This window comes from Tachysurus fulvidraco, chromosome 11, assembly GCF_022655615.1.
Source record: "Tachysurus fulvidraco isolate hzauxx_2018 chromosome 11, HZAU_PFXX_2.0, whole genome shotgun sequence".
Lineage (NCBI taxonomy): Eukaryota > Metazoa > Chordata > Actinopteri > Siluriformes > Bagridae > Tachysurus > Tachysurus fulvidraco.
The window spans coordinates 17,935,680-17,958,191 of record NC_062528.1 but is presented as its reverse complement, the minus strand read 5'-3'; the positions used below and the strand labels follow the sequence as shown (position 1 = coordinate 17,958,191).

The following is a 22,512-nucleotide window of genomic DNA, read 5'->3' as shown; positions in this document are numbered from 1 at the left end:
CAGCTCATCAACAAGGCAGAAAATGCGAGTTTCACCAGGTCATTTTACACAATGACCTTTCTCAGGTATGACATCAGCTGTCAGGAGGTGAAGATTGACATCAGTAAAGTGGCTGGCACCCTTAATAAACTACAGTGATTCCTATGCAACTTTGTGAATCTCTACACATTCTCTCTTTTTTATTATTATATTATCTTCTTCTTCTACTTTCGGGTTCTCTTGTTAGGGGTCACAAAATCAAATAATCTGTTTCCACCTAACTCTATCCTCAGCATCTTCTACTCTCACACCAATTAACTTCATGTCCTCATTTAACAAATCTATACATACCCTCTATGGCCTTCTCTTGACCTCTTACCTGGCAGCTCCATCTCCCACATCCTTCTACCAATATAATCTTCCTCCTCTGTACATGTCCAAACCATCTCAATCTATCCTCTCTGACCTTGTTCTCAAACAGACAACTTGAGCTGTCCCTCTGATATGCTGGATCCTAATCCTGTCAATCCTTGTCACTCCTAAAGAAAACCTCAACATCCTTATCTCTGCTACCTCCATCTCTGCCTCATTTTTTTCTTACTGCTACAGTCTCTAACCCATACAGCAGAGCTGCTCTCACTACTGTCTTCTACACCTTTTCACCAGTTCCTCCCATTTTTCCCTCTAATGTTCCTTATTCATCAGCTCTTCAAATATTCCATCCATCTCCTCTGCACGCTCGTCTGTTTGTCGCTTTCCATCAAACCCTAATCACCCTTACAGTATCTGTTGCACATCCTTCCGATATCTAGCTCTCTGTCTCGCTAATCTAAGTCCTTCTTGCCTTCCCTTGTGTCTAACCTGGCATACAGCACATCGTATGCATTCTGTTTGGCCTTTGCCACATCCCTCTTCACTCTGCACTGATTTCTTGTAATCCTGTCTATTTTCTTCTGTACTTTCTACTTCCCACTTCTTTTTAGCTAGCCTCCTCCTCTGAATGCTCTTCTGTACTTTCTTCTTCTACATGTACCACCATGTTTCCTTATCTTCTTTTCTCCTTCCAGATGATACACCTAGCACCCTCTTGCCTGTCTCCCTGATCACTTCTGTAGTTTCCCAGTCATCTGGAAGCTCTTCCTGACCACCCAAAGCTTGTCTCAGCATCTGTCTGAATTCCTCACAATATTCTTCTTTTTTAACTTCCACCATTTTCTATCTCTCATCTCCTCTTCTTCCTGACCCTCAGAGGCCTCAAACACCATAAACCTTCTAGGTTCATTTTTTTTAACACCAAACCTGCCCATCACCTCCTCATCACCTCTGTTCCTCTCACCAACATGCCTGTTGAAGTCTGCTATAATCACTACTCTCTCCCATCTGGAAATACTGTACTCTCTGTCACCTCATCTAACTCACGCCAGAATCTCTACTTCTCTTCTAACTCACAGACTACTTGTTTAGCATAACAACTAATGACATTCAACATTCACCCCTTCAATTTCTAACTTCTGATTACCCTGTCTAACACTCTTTTCACCTCTAAAACATTCCTCACAAACTCATCCTGCAAGATCATTCCTACCCCATTTCTCTTCCTAGCCACACCATAATAAAACAGTTTGTATCTGATACTATGTACTTTGCTCCCCTTACACCTTGTCTTCTGCACCCAAATTATATCTACCTTCCATCTCTCCATCATGTCTGCCAACTCTCTACCTTTCCTTGCCATTGTACCAATGTTAAGAGTCCCTATTTTCAGACCTGTACTCTTGCGTTTCCTCATCTCTCTCGGCCTAAGAACCCTTCCCTGTCCTCTCCTTTCTCGACCAACAGTAGTCCAAATTCTGCCAGCACCCTGTAGGTCGACAGTGCTGGTGACGGTTGTTGTTAACCTGGGCCTCAACCGATCTTGTATGTAATTCCACTAACGAGTCGCATGATTACATTTGGCATGTTTAATGCCGGTCTGTTTTATATGTTTGTTTTTCAAGCCACAATTCTCCACAAAAACTGCTATGAGTATGCCTTTTATGATCATTCCTTTATGAATAAAGAAAATGACAAGAAACCAATGATGGCCATGTACTATTCAGGCACACAAAAACAGCTTAGAATTACTCTCTATTTTGATTAATTAGTTTATCTGATTTACTAATTAATCTATTGTGTCAATTGTAGGGCAGTAGGAGGAATCACCGTGTGCGTCACATAATTTTACATGAAATGGCAATTTCAGTTATTGTACGAAATGCAGAGAGGTAAAACTAAAATTCAGGCTTGTTCTCAATTCCAGTAGTCAGTGAAACTGTAGCAAAGAAGAGTACAGAGGCAGAGATATACAGTAAATAATAACTGAAGAAGGAACATGTGGCATTAAAGAAAAAAAATATATATATATATATATATATATATATTTATAGATATATATATATATATATATATATATATATAGGTCTTTTGCAGACTCCATCAGGTTTTCTTCCAGAATGGTCCTGTATTTGGCTCCATCCACCTTCCCATCAATTTTAACCATCTTCCCTGTCCCTGCTGAAGAAAAGCGGGCCCAAACCATGATGCTGTCACCACCATGTTTGACAGTGGGGATTGTGTGTTCAGGGTGATGAGCTGGGTTGCTTTTACGCCAAACATAACGTTTTGCATTGTTGCCAAAAAGTTCAATTTTTGTTTCATCTGACCAGAGCACCTTCTTCCACATGTTTGGTGTGTCTCCCAGCTGGCTTGTGGCAAACTTTAAACAAGACTTTTTATGGATATCTTTAAGAAATGGCTTTCTTCTTGCCACTCTTCCATAAAGGCCAGATTTGTGCAGTATACGACTGATTGTTGTCCTATGGACAGAGTCTCCCACCTCAGCTGTAGATCTCTGCAGAGTGAACATGGGCCTCTTGGCTGCATCTCTGATCAGTTTTTTCCTTGTATGAGCTGAAAGTTTAGAGGGACGGCCAGGTCTTGGTAGATTTGCAGTGGTCTGATACTCCTTCCATTTCAATATTATCGCTTGCACAGTGCTCCTTGGGATGTTTAAAGCTTGGGAAATCTTTTTGTATCCAAATCCGGCTTTAAACTTCTCCACAACAGTATCTCGGACCTGCCTGGTGTGTTCCTTGTTCTTCATGATGCTCTCTGCGCTTTAAACGGACCTCTGAGACTATCACAGTGCAGGTGCATTTATACAGAAACTTGATTACACACAGGTGGATTCTATTTATCATCATTAGTCATTTAGCTCAACATTGGATCATTCAGAGATCCTCACTGAACTTCTGGAGAGAGTTTGCTGCACTGAAAGTAAAGAATAATTTTGCACGCCCAATTTTTCAGTTTTTGATTTGTTAAAAAAGTTTGAAATATCCAATAAATTTCATTCCACTTCATGATTGTGTCCCACTTGTTGTTGATTATTCACAAAAAAATTACAGTTTCATATAATTATGTTTGAAGCCTGAAATGTGGCAAAAGGTCGCAAAGTTCAAGGGGGCCGAATACTTTCGCAAGGCACTGTATATATATATGTCACCCACAGTATAGCGCACTGGGATGATACTCTGTGGGAATAGTTTAGGAGTGGCTTCAACTATTTGGAGAGTCCAATGAGCTTAAACACACAGAATTATATAAAGAACGCAACCCTTTTCCTCATTTTTACACTTTGGCAGAAGTTTCTTAAAATAAAGGATAATAACAGAAGAACTCACAGTGAATACCATTATAGTGTCACTTTAATTATCTTGGAATAACAGAGACACTTAAATAATAACTTGAAAGACTGCTGGACAGATTGATCAGTTATAATTGAAGATAATATTTTGAAATAACTTTTGATATATTAAGCAGTATAAACATGGCTGAAAATGTTTCCAGAAGAAGAATTAGCGAATTTATCATCATAGGATTTGACAAGTATGAAAAACCAATGATTCATGGAATTGTCATACTTACAGTATACTTGCTTGTAATGCTTGGGAACTTGGCTAACATATGCTTTATAGTCATGGACAAACGTCTACACCAGCCAATGTATCTCTTTATTTGCAATTTAGCAATTGTAGACATGCTCTACTGTACATGTTCATGTCCAACAATGATAGGGAACCTTTTATATGGAGTTAAAACCATATCTTATGTGCCATGCATTTTTCAGATGTTTGTTTTTGGTTTAGGCTTTGTGATGGAGGTGTTTACTATTTCTGTTATGGCTTTTGACAGATTAATTGCCATAATCAAGCCACTGCGCTACCATTCAATTCTGACAAATGTGCGTTGTGTTATTTTGACCTTTTTGCTATGGATTCTGGGTTCTGCTACAATATCCATTGTGCCTGCAACTGTTCTTTCACTTCCATTATGTTACACAACACTTGCATTCCTGTTTTGTGACTATGGCTCTCTTATCAGAGCCAGTTGTGTGGATCCTAACCCATATTTTGATATGATGGCAAGTTTTACCTTCTTTCTGCTTTTTGGAACATTTAGTTTCATCTGTGGCTCTTATGTAATAATAGTTATTGTTGTTGTAAAAATGAACTCAAAGGGTAGTAAGAGAAAAGTGTTTAACACATGCTTTAGTCATTTGATAGTTGTGGTGTGCTGTTATGGCCCTACTTTTATTATAAATATTTTAACTAGAGCAGGTATCGTTCTCACAATTGAGGAGCGAAATGGGTTCAGAATTGGCACAATTCTTGGTCCATCTTTAGTGAATCCTTTCATATATTCTTTTAGAACCAAAGAGATCAGAAACAAAATATTGAGAATCATGTCTAAAGTAGGACCAACTAATGAATAATCTGGGGATAAATAAGTTAATAACATTCATGTAATGATTGAGTGAAGGCTCATAGGCCCACAAAGCATACAGAATGTAAAAGCAGGATGTGTGGCTGTGTGTGGTTGTGTGTGTAATATTTGACACAGCTGATGTTAAGTAACCTTTACAAATGATCTATTTAATTTGAAAATTAAATGAAATGGTTTACTAGACTATTTTAACTCTGCTCATGTCTATTATATTTGTAAGCTATACATGTAATGTTAAGTAATTATTAATATTTGGGTAGTAAAAAGATCTGCAAGAATCCTGGCTGTGTTTGTTAAACAAATAAATATATTCTACCTCAGAACAGTACAGACACAACTCTATTATCCAAGCTGTAGATTTAATTTTCTAGGGTGCTTTTATCTAGTAAGCAATTTGTAATGAACCAATGAGTATGTAAGGAAAGTAAATGCACTCTTACATTTCAGTGTCCTAGCACGTGCCCTTTTTAATTCACAGATATTTTGTAGGTTCTCTGCTTAAATTTTATTGAAACAAAGTTAATATAAGTGAACAGCTTTTAAATCAATGTGAGATAAAAATTTCAATATTCTCCCTATTAGGTCACAACACTATAACTAGCTATAATTAACCATAAACATTGTGTGTATGTGTATGACATAAATATGATTATCTAAACAACAAAGGAGCTGTAAGTCAGGAGACAGATTATTTACATTTATATATGTATTTCTCAAACAGAATAACATTCATGAACTGTCTGAATCGTATTTGCAGTTGTGTTAATGCTAAAACTGGTCCTTTATGATCCAAGTTTATTTTGAGTGCTGAAATTCACTACTCTCTTGTTCACTGAATTAGTTTAGCCAGTGGTTTGTCTGCTCTGAGACAGATATTTTAAGTGTTTCAGAGCATACAATAATAATCAGTGCTGGGCTGTGTGGAAAATAATTCCTCTAAACATGAGTACATGAACATGTTGCATTATACATGCTGAACCATGAGCCTCAATTACTTTCTGTATATTTTTCTGATCAAAATTGGTATTGGGTTTGTTTTTTGTTATACAAAAATATAAGATATCTATTAAATAATCTGATATGGGTGCCAAAAATTAAACCTTATTCTGTTGGGTTTTTTTTTGTCTTTGAATGTCAGGTGGTGCTGGGCTTTCTATCAGATTTACACCAGTCAACTGGGTGTGGTAGCAGACAACAAAAAGTATATACAGTATGATGCTACTTGGTCAATGTATCAGATGGTTTATGCTGCTTTGGAAATATTGAAAGTTTAAGCAGAAGCACTGGTTAAAACTACTATCCCTCATTGTAGCTAATTTAATCTGGTCACAGTTACAATTACATTTGCATTTATGGCCTTTGGCAGACACTCTTATCCAGAGTGACATACAAAAGTGCTTTGTTATTATATACATTACACTGGTTCACTAGGTAACCCACTTAGGATACCAAAGAAGACTTAGGAACAGTTAGAATATTGTTCACACTGAATATTTAAGGCATTAATTGAGGACCTTATTTTTTCCCATTTGGCACTTCAAATTTCTGGAACGTCAAAAAATAATTACCTTCATATTTTAAAAAATATATAAAACATTCCAAATAGAATATATTTTGAATATATTTTAAAATACAAATATATTATTTATTTGTAGCATAAGGTTTTTAGTAATAACTGAGCATAATATGTTTATTATAATAATCAAAAACAAACTATTTCAAACATTATTGTTTGAACAAAGTTTTTTTTTTTACAATACTTTACTTAACATATACAAGACGTGTCTTATACCACATTTTAAATTAAATATGATTTTTGTTTTGTCAATCCATTATTATTGCTACAATAATATTAATAAAAAAATATATAGGTTTCAGTCATAAGACATACAAGTCAAAACACAACACTTGCTTGTCTTATTAACAGTGCCCACTTTCACCCTTTTTCTATTTTTGTTGAAAAGTTGGTGAACAAACTCAGTGTTTCTCACACTTTGACTTTGGCTTGCCAGACTCATTTTGCATAATTTATTATTTTTATTTCCCTCCAAAACAATGACGCCATATAAGATCAAGTACTTAGTGGAACATCTACCTATGTTCTACCCCTCTTGTACCTGTGAGTTCTGCTATGACAGAGAGAAAGAGAGAAAAACATTATTTGAGAAGAAGCAGATACCATGGCTAGCTTATTTTATAAGTACGGGCCAAATAAAACAATCCATGCAACTTTAAATAATTTCATTTCAAATTAGATTTATTAATACTATGAAATTATTAAATAGTTTTCCATTTTTTTTTTGGGCTGCATGATAATAAAAAATAAATAAATAAATAAATAAATAAATTAAAATAAAAAAGTAGTGCCCTATTATACAGCACACTATTTAGGCATATTAAAATAGCTTAGCAAGATTTTAGAATTATTCCCTATTTTAAGCAATTAGTTAACTGATTTACTAATAAATTAATTTTGTTTAGCATTGCATGTACATTTCACACAGTTTGCTGGTTTAACATTTAAATATGTTGGTCGTATGGCAGCAGAGGGAATCCCAAGGTGTGTCATTTCATTTGACTTGAAATTAAAATCGCATTCGACAATGTAACATAATGCAGAGATCAAAAATAAGATTCAATCCCATTCTTAATTTTGGTCAGTCAGTGAAAATTCAAGTACTAAGAGTGCTGAAGGAGAGGCAGCAGCATGTAGTACAGCTGTCCAAGCAGCATAGTTCAGAGCTTTCCATTCACAGAGACGTTGCAAATGGTCTCTCAGACAGTGCCATCATTGTACAAAAAGAAAGGATAGGGGTCTGGATCTGTGAAATATAGTATGTAAATTTAATAGACATATGCAATAAATCTGATGTGTTAAAGGTCACAAAATATTTTATTGTCACCTAAAGTGGGCCTAGAGCATTTTTGTGCTAAGAGGTGATGCCAGGCTCTTCCACTATATACCACCCCAATTATATTTTAGACGTTAGAAACACTGAACCTACTTCACTCTTTTCACTCATGGACAACCCTGGAGGAATATTGGTGACTAATTTTAGACTAGCCTATAGCATTGGGAAAAAAACATGCAATATATGATCAACCAATTAGTTGGTTGCACCTGAATTATATAGAGAGCCATCTGCAGTCTGTTTTGAATTGATGCACAGTGTGGTCTTTTGTCAGTTTCTACTGCTTGGACACAGAGAAACTCATACTTAACACCTAAACTTTGAAGAACTTCATGAGAAAGCAGGGAAAACATGGGGATGGATGGCTTGAAATAACATAGAGTCCTCTACAGTAGTCAACTTCTATTAAATGCTTTTAAATTAAAATTTCCTGTATATTGTGATCACTTCTAAAGAGCACAGTAGGTCAATGTATAAAAATGTTTCAGGAAAAAACATCAATGAATTTGTATTTACAGGATTTGACACGTTAGAAAACCCGGTGTCTGTTGGTATTGCCATACTGACTATATACATTCTTGTGATGCTTGCTAACCTTGCAAACATATTTTGTATTGTCACAGATAAACGTCTACACCAGCCAATGTATGTCTTTATTTGCAATTTAGCAATTGTAGACATGCTCTACTGTACAAGTTCATGTCCAACTATGATAGCCATCCTTATAGTTGGCTTTAAAACCATTTCTTATGTACCATGCATTATTCAGATGTATGGCTTTGGTTTGGGTTATGTCATGGAAGTGTTCACTATTTCTGTCATGGCTATTGACCGATTATTTGCCATAATCAAGCCGCTGCACTACCATTCCATTCTGACAAATGCACGTTCTGTTGTTCTCACTTTTTTGCTGTGGATTCTGGGATCTATTGCAACAGCAATTGTGCCTGGTTCTGCGGTTCCTTTACCATTATGCTCCTCAACTATAAAGTATGTTTTTTGCGATTATGCAGCTTTTGTTACTTTAACTTGTGTAGACCCGAACCCATATTTTAATTTGATATCAAGTTTTACCTTTGTCTTGATGTGTGGAACATTCGGTTTCATTTGTTTAACCTATCTTAAGATAGTTATTGTTGTTGTTAAAATGACCTCTAAAAGCAGCAAGAAAAAAGTATTTCATACTTGCTTAAGTCATTTATTTGTGATAATCTGCTATTATGTACCTACAGTTATTGTGGTAGTTCTGACCAGGTTTGGGGTAGCCTTATCACTTAATGAAAGAAATGGTCTGAGGGTTGGGACAATTCTTGGTCCTTCTTTATTTAATCCTTTTATATATTGTTTTAGAACTAAAGAGATTCGAAATAAAATATTAAGAATTGTGTCAAAAGTTGAACCAACTAAATAAAACATTTTAATTTTATGGACTTTTTTATGTATAATGTATGTACAATCCCTTTTTATTAGCTTTGCAGTCCTTGAGATTGACCACTGCAGGACATTTCCATTGTCTCAATTCATGCTCAAAAAGGTTCGCCTAAGGTTTGTTTAAATGCACCAAACTGAAAATATTTGCCAGTTCTTTTTTCTGCTTGGAATGTGTTTCTGCCAAATGCTATGAATGTGTAACTATTACATAAACATTAATCACTTGTCATCTCAGTGTTTCTATTTCCTCTTTACTGGTGAACAGGCCAGGCCAGGAGACCCTGACCGGGCTGTGTTCATTAAACAAATATATAGTTTCTACCTCAAAACTGTACAGACATTTGACTCATATATTTAAGCTGTATATTTTGTTTTCTATAGTGCTTTTTTCTACTAAGCAATCTCTAATGAACAGATGAGTATGTAAGGAAAGTAAGTGCACCCTGTATTTGATTTATCAGGGTGCACTTACTTTCCTTACATACCTTAATTACAAATGAATAAACTGAATACATTTCAGTTAAATATTATATATGAATTTCAGTTAAATATTAAATCTGATTTTTAGTTAAATATTAAATGTGAATTTCAGTTAAATATTAAATCTGAATACATTTATTTAAAAAAAGATTACATTTTAGTTAAATATTAAATGAAAGACTTAATGAAACAAAGCTAATACAACTGAACAATACAAACTAAATTAAACTACAATTAAATTAATGTCAGATAAAAATGTAAATATTCGCTCTGTTAGGTCACAACACAATAACTAGCTATAATTCACCTTTGGTATACTGAATGTATTACATAAATAGGATTATCAAAACAACAAAGCAGTTAAATCAGGAGATAGTTTATTTACATTCATAAATGTATTTCACAAACAAATAACATTCATAAACTGTCTACATCATATTTGCAGTTGTGTTGCACATTTGGTAAATTTCTGGAGTGTCACCAAATAATTACATTTTTCATATTTAACTGAAATCTATTCATTTTATAAGTCATTGTAAAAATTAATGACTATATTGAGGTCTTTACATATGTGTTACTCTCTGTTTGTTTAATATTCACCAAGTCCTACTGAAGCTCCAAAGAAAACTTTTATAGGAATACAAAACCTTAGTCAACAATCTTGTATGTATCTTATTGATACCTTATATGTTTCCTAGTCAGGTGGTTTAGAAACATTCTTTGTAAGATTTTTAGTAATAACTGAGAATAATGTGGTAATTGTAAATTATTAAAAACTCATAAGTAATATGTGAATTTATTATCTATTTTCATAATACATCCCTTAACATATACAAGAAAATCTGATGCCACATTTCATGTTATTTTTTTTTATAACACAGATGAAGTGGTTGTCAATGGTACAATAATAACCATCACTCATAAGACATACAAGTCACAACACATAAATAACCAAAATCAACCAAATCAGGATGAGGTTATACCTCTTCTATCTAAGGGAGTTATATATATATGTATATATATATATATATATATATATATATATATATAGGTATATATCTATATAAATGTGTATATATATACACATATATATATATATAATGTGTATATATATACATATGTACATATATATGTGTATATATACATATGTACATATATATATATATATATATATATATATATATATATATATATATATATATATATATGTACATAATGTATATATATACATTATAGTGTATAATCTCCGCTCACTATTCCCATCCTGCACCTGTTGTTTTGCTATGACAAACTATGCATTGGGGAAAGAAAAAAAAAAAAAAACAACATATATCTGTCTGGGATCTGCGCAGACTTATGGCGATGTGCGTTTGTGTTTGTTTGCGTCACGTGACTGCCCCGTCTTCGTCTGCTCCTCCCGGTCATCACACCTGTTCCCCATTGTGTGTGATTGTCCCTGTCTGTATATACTGTACGTGAGCCGCGTTGCCTTAGGCAGCGCGGCTTCATTAATAATATTGTTAGTTCCCTGTGTAGTGTGGTTTATGTTTGTCTTCCTCATGTATTAAACCCCTCTCATTTGAAGCTATCCTGCACACGGGTCTGTCTCCAAGCCACCTCCTGCCGGGGACTGACAGAATGAAGCCGCCTAAGACCTAGCAGACCTAGCAGGATAGCTTCTAGCTCGGACTGGCGTTTTTTTCCCCTTCCCCCTGGACTGTTCCACCAGTCCTTCCGGTGACATTGCTCCGTTTCCGGGTCAACTGAGGAGGACGTCGCCTCACTACATTTGCGGAGGGTGTCACCATGCTAGTGGGGTACCTTTATTTTTTTTGGTGCCCTGCGGCATCGCCCCGCATCTCTCCGGTGAAGGACGCCGCTCCGTTTCCGGTTTCTCCGAAGAGGACGTCGCTTCACTTCTTCCACGGGGGGTGCCGCAGGCCCGAGGCGGAGGCTCTTTCCCGCCCTCCCGCTCTTTTCCTTAGCTCGCCGAGGTGCGGGTTTGGCCGCGGTGCGTTGGGGGATGTTGCTCAGCCCTACAGCTCGGCAGTGGACGTCGCTCGGCCCTTCAGCTTGGATGCGGACATTGCCTCGGCCCTTCAGCTCGGCTGTGGATGTCGCTCGGCCCTCTCCGGCTGCGCCGCCGTGTGCCCTGCTCCCCCCACCTGCCTTGCCGTGTGCCTTGGCTCCCCTCGCCTACCTCACCGTGGTCCTTGCTCCCCCCGCACTAGCCTCGCCGTAGTCCTTGCTTCCCTCACCTGCCATTCGCCGTGGACCCCCCCCCCCCCCGGTCCTTGACGGGTTTTGGCGCTTTGGGAGCCACACCTTATGGGGAGGGGGGGTTCTGTCAGGGATCAGCGCAGATCCGTCATGGATCCGCGCAGACTTATGGCCATGTGCGTTTGTGTTTGTTTGTGTAACATGATTGCCCCGTCTTCGTCTGCTCCTCCCGGTCATCACACCTGTTCCCCATTGTGTGTGATTGTCCCTGTCTGTATATATGTGAGCCGCGTTGCCTTAGGCAGCGCAGCTTCCTTAATAATAATGTTAGTTCCCTGTGTAGTGTGGTTTATGTTTGTCTTCCTCATGTATTAAACCCCTCTCATTAGAAGCTATCCTGCGTACGGGTCTGTACCAAGCCACCTCCTGCCGGGGCCTGACAATATCATTATATCAACCAATCACTGGGTTGCAGCTGAATTATATAGAGAGCCTTATGCAGTCAGTTTTGGACTGATGTATTCTGTTGCCTGTTTTTCACTACTTGGACTCTGAGGACCTCACTTGACACTTGACAAGTTACTCCATAAGAAAGCAGGGAGGAGTTTTTTTTTTAATAATAACATAGAGTCCTCTACAGCTGTTAAATATTTCTACATTAAAGTTTCTTGTGTTTTGAGTTCAGACACAGTAGGTCATGGTTCAAAATGTTTCAGGAAATAATATCAATGAATTTGTATTTACAGGATTTGACACGTTAGAAAACCCGGTGTCTGTTGGTATTGCCATACTTGCTGTATACATTCTTGTAATGCTTGCTAACCTTGCAAACATATATGTTATTGTCATTGATAAACGTCTACACCAGCCAATGTATGTCTTCATCTGCAATTTAGCAATAGTAGACATGCTCTATTGTACAAGTTCATGTCCAACTATGATAGCCATCCTTATAGTTGGCTTTAAAACCATTTCTTATGCACCATGCATTATTCAGATGTATGGTTTTGGTTTGGGTTATGTCATGGAAGTGTTCACTATTTCTGTCATGGCTTTTGACCGATTAGTTGCCATAATCAAGCCACTGCACTACCATTCCATTCTGACAAATGCACGTTCTGTTGTTCTCACTTTTTTGCTGTGGATTCTGGGATCTCTTGCAACAGCAATTGTGCCTGGTTCTGCGGTTCCTTTACCATTATGCTCCTCAACTATAAAATATGTTTTTTGTGATTATGCAGCTGTTGTCAGAACGACTTGTGTAGATCCAAATCCGTATTTTAATTTAATGTCAAGTTTTACCTTTGTCTTGATGTGTGGAACATTCAGTTTCATTTGTTTAACCTATCTTAAGATAGTTATTGTTGTTGTTAAAATGACCTCTAAAAGCAGCAAGAAAAAAGTATTTCATACTTGCTTAAGTCATTTATTTGTGATAATCTGCTGTTATGTACCTACAGTTATTGTGGTAGTTCTGACCAGGTTTGGGGTAGCCTTATCACTTAATGAAAGAAATGGTCTGAGGGTTGGGACAATTCTTGGTCCTTCTTTATTTAATCCTTTTATATATTGTTTTAGAACTAAAGAGATTCGAAATAAAATATTAAGAATTGTGTCAAAAGTTGAACCAACTAAATAAAACATTTTAATTTTATGGACTTTTTCATGTATAATGTATGTACAATCACTTTTCATTAGCTTTGCAGTCCTTGAGATTGACAAAGCAGGGCTGCAGGACATTTCCATTGTCTCAATTCATGCTCAAAAAGGTTCGCCCAAGGTTTGTTTAAATGCACCAAATTGAAAATATTTGCCAGTTCTCTTTTCTGCTTGGAATGTGTTTCTGTCAAATGCTATGAATGTGTAACTATTACATAAACATTAATCACTAGTCATCTCAGTGTTTCTATTTTCTCTTTACTGGAACAGGCAGGGCCAGGAGATCTGAATACATTTATTTAAAAAAGATTACATTTTAGTTAAATATTAAATGAAAGACTTAATGAAACAAAGCTAATATAACTGAACAATTTTTAAATTAATGTCAGATAAAAATGTAAATATTCGCTCTGTTAGGTCACAACACAATAACTAGCTATAATTAACCTTAAACTTTTTGGTATACTGAATGTATGACATAAGTATGATTATCAAAACAACAAAGCAGTTATAAATCAGGAGATAGTTTATTTACATTCATAAATGTGTTTCACAAAAAAATGTCACAAAAAAAAACAGTTGTGTTGCACATTCGGCACTTCAATTTTCTGGAGTGTCATCAAATAATTACATTTTTCATATTTAACTGAAATTTTCTCTCTGTTTGTTTAATATTCACCATATATGTTCACTTATATGTTTCCTAGTCAGGTAGTTTAGAAACATTCTTTGTAAGATTTTTAGTAATAACTGAGAATAATGTGGTAATTTTAAATTATTAAAAACATATAAGTAATATGTGAATTTATTATCTATTTTCATAATACATCCCTTAACATATACAAGAAAATCTGATGCCACATTTTATATTAATTTTTTTTTCCAACACAGATGAAGTGGTTGTCAATGGTACAATAATAACTAAATAGCCATCACTCATAAGACATACAAGTAACAAAACATAAATAACCAAAATCAACCAAATGAAGATGAGGTTCCCTTTTGAGTCTGGTTCCTCTGAAGGGTTCTTCCTCTTCTATCTAAGGGAGTTTATTCTTGCAACAGTCACCTCAGTCACCTCAGTCTTGCTCATTGGCGATAAATACAAACACATTCAAATATGTCTCATTTTAATCTTGAACCTTTGTATTATATTAATCTTTGTATAATAATAAACTTTTTGTATTTTTTTATGTCCACTGTTAAAAGTGCTATAAAAAATTAAATTCAATTGAATTGAATATAATTTTTGTCTTAACAAAGTTTGTAGTAATTAACACGGCACTTTTTAAATGCTCTCTTCCTCCCTCTTTCTATTTATTTTGAAATGGATGTGAACACTGTTCACACTGGACTACACACACACACACACACACACACACACACACACACACACACACTGCATTCATACTGCATCTATAAACACTGGACTATACACATACTGCATTTAATTTAATATAACAATCTATCTGACAATAAGCTATCCGTACTGTATCTGTACAGTCTGTTGCACCTTACATGTTACATATATATTACATGTGTATAATATTTATACTTATATATATATATATAATTCATAGTGTATATAATGTGTAGTGCATTGTAAATATGTCTAGTAGTACACTGTGTGTACTGACTATGTATGAGCACATTGCATCTTTTCCACATTTTCCGCATTTGCACATTTCAACTGGTACTAAGCATTTTGCACAGTTTTTAACCTGTTTGTAAATTGTTCAAATTTCTTTACTTAACTACTGTATGTAAATGGTTCTGCAATTTCTGGAGCTCACTCCCAAAAATTTCACTCACCATGGCACATGTGCTGTGGTGATGTGACAATAAAGGTGACTTGACTTGACTTGACTTGACTTGAACAAAGTCCCCACAGTTTGACTTTACTAGGAAGGGCTGCAGACTCATTTTTGCATAAAATTTATTTTTAGTATCTGTCAGAAATAACAACATATTTGATTGAATAACTAGTCTCCGCTCACACTTCACCTCCTCCACCTGTTGTTTTACTATGACAAACTATGCATTGGGGAAATAATGAACAAAAAAAAAAACATACATCATTATATCAACCAATCATTGGGTTGCAGCTGAATTATATAGAGAGCCTTATGCAGTCAGTTTTGGACTGATGTGTTCTGTTGCCTGTTTTTACTACTTGGACTCTGAGGACCTCACTTGACACTTGACAAGTTACTCCATAAGAAAGCAGGGAGGATGTTTTTTTTTTTTTTTTAATAATAGCAACATAGAGTCCTCTACAGCTGTTAAATATTTCTACATTAAAGTTTCTTGTGTTTGAGTTCAGACACAGTAGGTCATGGCTCAAAATGTTTCAGGAAAAAACATCAATGAATTTGTATTTACAGGATTTGACACGTTAGAAAACCCGGTGTCTGTTGGTATTGCCATACTTGCTGTATACATTCTTTTAATGCTTGCTAACCTTGCAAACATATATGTTATTGTCATTGATAAACATCTACACCAGCCAATGTATGTCTTTATCTGCAATTTAGCAATTGTAGACATGCTCTACTGTACAAGTTCATGTCCAACTATGATAGCCATCCTTATAGTTGGCTTTAAAACCATTTCTTATGCACCATGCATTATTCAGATGTATGGTTTTGGTTTGGGTTATGTCATGGAAGTGTTCACTATTTCTGTCATGGCTTTTGACCGATTAGTTGCCATAATCAAGCCACTGCACTACCATTCCATTCTGACAAATGCACGTTCTGTTGTTCTCACTTTTTTGCTGTGGATTCTGGGATCTCTTGCAACAGCAATTATGCCTGGTTCTGCGGTTCCTTTACCATTATGCTCCTCAACTATAAAGTATGTTTTTTGTGATTATGCAGCTGTTGTCAGAACGACTTGTGTAGATCCAAATCCGTATTTTAATTTAATGTCAAGTTTCACCTTTTTCCTGTTGTTTGGAACTTTCAGTTTCATTTGTTTAACCTATCTTAAAATAGTTATTGTTGTCGTTAAAATGACCTCTAAAAGCAGCAAGAAAAAAGCATTTCATACTTGCTTAAGTCATTTATTTGTGATAATCAGCTATTATGTACCTGCATTTATTTTGCTAGTTCTGACCAGGTTTGGGGTAGCCTTATCACTTGATGAAAGAAATGGTCTGAGGGTTGGGACAATTCTTGGTCCTTCTTTATTTAATCCTTTTATATATTGTTTTAGAACTAAAGAGATTCGAAATAAAATATTAAGAATTGTGTCAAAAGTTGAACCAACTAAATAAAACATTTTAATTTTATGGACTTTTTCATGTAAAATGTATGTACAATCACTTTTTATTAGCTTTGCAGTCCTTGAGACTGCAGGACATTTCCATTCCCTCAATTCATGCTCAAAAAAGTTCGCCTAAGGTTTGTTTAAATACACCAAATTGAAAATTTTTGCCAGTTCTCTTTTCTGCTTGGAATGTGTTTCTGCCAAATGCTATGAATGTGTAACTATTACATAAACATTAATCACTTGTCATCTCAGTGTTTCTATTTCCTCTTTACTGGTGAGACCAGGAGACCCTGAGCAAGAGACCCTGAACTATTTGCTGAAGATGAAGGAATAAATTAATGAAGGAATACATTTCTTGTCAAGCAGTGTAGGTATATAGCACCAGTGTAACAGTTGTTCTATGGTATTAAAGAAGGAGCTCAGTTCTCAGAAGAAGTTCTCTGTTTCCAAGGGACCTTTCTTTGGTCCATGAGGAGCTGCTCTAAGCTCCCTTCGAGTAGAGAAAGCCTCTGAGTTTCTGACCCTGGAAATGGCTTTGCTATTAGCTTCAGCCTCCCTAATAATGGTAGGAGTTCTTCAGACCCTGTCAGTCTTTTCCTCCTGCCTAGAGTCTACTCCTGGCATGGTCAAGGCTGGCCTCTATCTCATTGTAGGATACATTCTTGAAAGCTCTATTACAGCCGTTCATCCAATCTTCCTGAAGGCCTACTGCCTTCAGCCCCACAAGTTGGTTTGTGCAGGTTGGTGGTAGTTATCTCCCGAACCTAAAAGCCTCCTGGCTTGTTTGTACACGTTTATGACCTTCGGGACAGAATTTCCCGGTGTGTGGTGGCATTTGTTCTCCCATAATATCAGCCATGACACCACTTTGAGTTCCTTCGAAAGGGAACTACAACAGTATGTAACCCAGCTTCCTGAGAAGGGAATGAGATGTGTTGCTTGCCACTCTGGGCATCTACTTGTTCATCTTTCAGAGAAATTGAATGCTTTGAGACAGTGTGAATTGTTATAAGTGTACATATAAATTGAATCGAATTGAATAAAAATAATGTGATATAGATTACCTTATATGGTCTTGCTGGCATTCTCTGCTTCTTCACGTGCCCTCCCTAGGCAATAGCCAGTTGAAAATAAGTAACATAATTATTTATTTTTATAATATCCCAGAGACGATCTTTACCACCTTTTGGATAGGAATGTGCTTTGGAAAATCAAAACATTTACATGTATGTATTTTTCAATTCTACAGTAATTCTGCTTCTAGCATGACAGATAGCTAACAGGTTCTTTTATTAAACACCCATTGAGTGTCTTGCAGTTTAGAATGTTTACTGAAAAGTCACTGTAAAACGAATACTAAAATAAAGTGGATATTTTAATTTGCCTCCTTTATTTATAAACAAACTACTTACAAACCCACATAAATAATATAATTAGAATTCAAAATCTACATTATTACTATGTTGAGCTCATACTTCACATCTACCTCATACGTTACACACTATAACTTTAGGATGGTAAATGTTTACTGCTAATTTGGCGAGGTAGATGGGGGAGCAAGGAACATGGTGAGGCAGCAAGGCACATGGCGATAGAGGTGGGGGGAGCAAGGCACACGGTGAGGCAGGTGGAGGAAGCAAGGCACACGGCAGCGCAGCCAGAGAGGTCCGAGCGATGTGCACAGCCGAGCTTTAGGGCCGAGCAATGTCCACAGCCAAGCTGAAGGACCGAGAGATGTTCACAACCGAGCTGAAGGGCCGAGCGATGTCCACAGCCGAGCTGAAGGGCCAAGCGATGTCCACAGCCGAGCTGAAGGGCCAAGCGATGTCCACAGCTGAGCTGAAGTGCTGAGCACATCCCCCAACGCTCTGTGGCCAGACCCATGTCTTGACGACCAGAGAGGGAGGGAAAAATGCCCCACCTGAACAGATGTGGGGTGATGCCGCAAGTCACCAAAAAAAAAAATTCAAACTATCCTGCTGGGTCCGAGTTTGCGCGGAATCGTTCTTTCACAACCAGGAGGAGGGAGACAGACCCATATGCAGGATAGCTTCAAATACATAGGGTTTAACAACTACTGTAATAAATACAACACAGGCACAAGACAAAAACTAAACAGTAACCAGGACGAGAAAACAATAAGGTAACACCGGCGACACTTAGACATTACACTTACACTACATAGACAATGATTCTGTGCTGCCATAGGCAACATGTGCTCAGTTGAATACACATAACATTTAATGATAGGGAACAGGTGAGAAGGGGAGGAGTGAAAAAGGCGGGGCAGACACGTGACATGGAACAATAACAACTGCACATGGCCAAATGTCTGGGCTGAGTCCTGACAGTTTGACTGATTGACTGATTGATTGATTGATTGATTGATTGATTGCATACATAAGCAATATTGCATGGCAGACAGTGTCTAAAGTTACTAGTTAGCCTTGAGACTTAATACCTCCTGATCTTCTCTAAAACCTTGCTGATGACAAGGAGTAACTAAAAGAGGGGTTCTCCATCTCTTCCGTCTTTTTTATATTAGTGTGTTAAATCTATCGATCGTCATACAACAGCTGTGGTTAGCTTCATGCCTCATTTCTTATTGCTCTGCTCCTCATGAAACTGTGTGAATTTACTGTACATGGCTAACTGCACAGAATAGCATAGTTTCTTTTAATAGCAAGGGATGTGATAACAGCATTACCATGTGTCCCCCTTTGGGCAAACAAGATTCAGAGCTAACTACATCTGCAGACTATGTAAACATTTAGGGACTATATAGTATTATAACTGAGAATATATTTATATTGTTAAATTATATAAATATTGTTAAATTAACACTAAAGACAGAGCTAAAAATTAACATCTGTGTTAATTAAAATATTATAAAATATATAAAATATTATGCAATCTATAATTGTATAGTCATTATTTTGTGATTTGACTGAAGGTCTGTGCTTTGTTGGCTACTCTGTGTAAAACTTATCATTTAATAACTTTAATTCTTCTGAATTCTTCTGGGAAATACTGTGTACTAGGATAACATTCTATAATTTCCATTCACCACAGTAGTTCATATTTTAGAATCCTGTATGGTTGACATACAGGATGTGTTCTGATTAATTAAGCTTGAACAAAATATTACTGTCAGGGAGCTCTCTGACTCTTCTCCCGTGCATGCCCTGCCCGCACGGAGCGGCTCGCCTGCTTACTGATTGCTCTCACCTGACTCTCATTTCACTCTCATCAGCCACCATATATAATCCCCTCTCTCACTCCCACTCCCCGTCAGTTATTATCCATGGTTTGGCTGTTCATTCCTCGACATGCCTGTGTTCATGTTCAGCTTCGTGCTTCTCCCAAGCGCTCCCCAGGTTAGTACACCCTACCGGAATACACAGACTGCCGTCTTAACTCTGGACCTTTGTGGGCCGCGCTTTTCCGCGCACCACCGGATTACTCTACTTCCGTGTTTTCGCAAATAAACTCTGTTTGCTTTCACTCTGGCTTCCTCCTCTGTGTCTCGCATAACAGAATAACTGACCTGAAAATTTTGAAGGTAGGGACCTTTCCGCTCTTACCTGACAATGGAGAGCCGACCCAGCACCTCCTCAGACCCGGTCCGGGATCTCATCACCGCACTTCGAGCCGCCTTTCCCTCCACCGCGGTTCGTCCTGACCCCCCGGCTATCACCGGCAGCCCGGAGATGCTTCAGCATGCCGCGGCTTTCTACTCCAGGTAAACCTCTACATAGAGATGCAACCGCAGCACTTTCCGTCCGAGCGGTCCAAGGTAGCGTTCCTCACCTCACTCCTGTCCGGGAGAGCGCTAGCTTGGCTCAATCATTGTGGGACTCGGCCAGCCCGATGATAAATGTGTATGCCCATTTCACCGCGCACTTTATCAAGGTTTTCAGCGCCGCTTCCGGGGTCCTATCCACAGCTGACCAGCTGCTTAGCTTGCGTCAGGGAACTGATGACATCACTGCGTACAGCTTGCGGTTCCGCACCATGGCGGCATCTAGTGGCTGGAACGAGTCGGTGCTACTGGGGGTATATCGGCAGGGTTTGTCCCCAGAATTAAAACTAGCCATGGCGGTATTTGAGGACACTACTGGATTGGAGGACTTCATTAAGAAGTCCATTGGCCTGTCTCAGCGGCTGGCGGTGTGCCACCCCATGTCACCATTCCCAGGGGTTCCACCAGACCCTACTACCGCCTCAGACAACGAACCCATGCAGCTGGGCTCTCAGAGACTGTCCAGGAGAGAGAAGAACAGCCGCCTGGCGTCTGGTAAATACCTGTATTGTGGGAACCCAGGTCACTCCATCGCCAGATGTCCCACACGCCCAGCTGGAGCAGCGGTGAGTACAGTAGATTTTCCGAGAAACATATCTACTCTATCTACACTCGCCGTGACACTTATAACTCCCGCTCTCTCTCTTTCCGTGGATGCTCTGGTGGACTCCGGCTCGGCAGGGAACTTCATCTCGGAAGCCTGCATCACCAGCCTACAGCTCCCCCGTGAGAGGGGTTCCAGGACTTAGCCGTCCAGACCATCCAGGGACACCCACTGGGTCGGGGCTGGGTCAAGTACTGTGCACCGGTAGTGACTCTACAGGTGGGACTGTTCCACCGGGAGGAAATCCGGTTCATGGTGCTCGACGATTCCACCGTCAGCGTGATCCTGGACAGGCCCTGGCTAAGCCAACACGCCCCTGAATGCTCCTGGGACCCCTGCAACATTCTGCATTGGAGTACCCACTGCCTGGAGCACTGCATCTCCCAGCTTCCTGTAAGGGTCCCACAGGCTATGGTAGGCGCCACCAGGGTAGAAGAAGCCACGACTTCAAAGCAGGCAGAGATCCCCCAGGAGTACCAAGCCTTCAAGAACGTGCCCTACCTTCAAAGGCTCGTCATGGTGTACATCGATGACATCCTGATATACTCCAAGAACCTGGAGGAGCACCATGCCCACATATGTGAGGTCCTAGGGGCACTTCGTTACCAACAGCTCTACCTCAACCTCTCCAAGTGTGAGTTCCACCGTGAGGAGGTGCAGTTTCTGGGCTACATCATCAGTGCACGGGGAATACACATGAACGAGAGAAAGGTTAGAGCAGTAAAGAACTGGCCCGTCCCGGAGACGATTAAGGAGCTCCAACGCTTCCTGGGCTTTGCCAACTTTTATCGGCGGTTCATCCAGGGGTACAGCCAGATCACCGCTCCCCTCACTTCTCTCCTCAGGGGTAAGGCACGGACCCTGAGTTGGACCAAGGAGGCCCAGGGGGCATCTAAGGTGCTCCGCCAGCGCTTCTGCTCCGCCCCCATGTTACATCATCCAGACCCCCAGAAGCCTTTTGTGGTTGAGGTAGACGCCTCCTCGACAGTTGTGGGGGCCGCTCTCTCTCAGCGGTCAGGCACCTCACCACAGCTCCATCCATGCGCCTTCTTCTCACACAAGCTCTCGGCGGCAGAACAGAACTACGACATCAGAAACCGTGAGTTACTGGCAATAAAACTCGCCCTGGAGGAGTGGAGGCACTGGTTAGAGGGCGTGGAGCACCAGTTTACCGTTGTCACTGACCACAAGAATCTCCAGTACTTGCGGGAGGCCCAGAGACTCAATCCCAGGCAGGCTTGCTGGGCCATTTTCTTCACTCGGTTCCAGTTCCACGTCACCTACCGAGCTGGGGCGCTTAACAGGAAGGCCGACGCCCTGTCCCGGAT

The 22,512-nt window shown here is 38.7% G+C and overlaps 4 protein-coding genes across 4 annotated transcripts; all 4 read left to right on the top strand.

Moving 5' to 3' along the window:
* The first annotated feature begins 3,847 nt into the window (after window positions 1–3,847).
* On the top strand, window positions 3,848–4,792 carry LOC125145958 (olfactory receptor 11H6-like). The gene has a single exon (XM_047821005.1). The coding sequence runs from the start codon at window positions 3,848–3,850 to the stop codon at window positions 4,790–4,792; it is 945 nt and encodes a 314-aa protein (XP_047676961.1).
* Window positions 4,793–8,184: 3,392 nt separating this feature from the next.
* Window positions 8,185–9,126, top strand: LOC113649422 (olfactory receptor 6F1-like). The gene has a single exon (XM_027157218.2). The coding sequence runs from the start codon at window positions 8,185–8,187 to the stop codon at window positions 9,124–9,126; it is 942 nt and encodes a 313-aa protein (XP_027013019.1).
* A 3,417-nt stretch (window positions 9,127–12,543) lies between these two features.
* On the top strand, window positions 12,544–13,485 carry LOC113649421 (olfactory receptor-like protein OLF3). Its single transcript, XM_027157216.1, has one exon. It carries the CDS (start codon window positions 12,544–12,546, stop codon window positions 13,483–13,485), a length of 942 nt encoding a protein of 313 aa, XP_027013017.1.
* Window positions 13,486–15,840: 2,355 nt separating this feature from the next.
* LOC113649420 (olfactory receptor-like protein OLF3) lies at window positions 15,841–16,782 on the top strand. Its single transcript, XM_027157215.1, has one exon. The coding sequence runs from the start codon at window positions 15,841–15,843 to the stop codon at window positions 16,780–16,782; it is 942 nt and encodes a 313-aa protein (XP_027013016.1).
* Window positions 16,783–22,512: the final 5,730 nt, after the last annotated feature.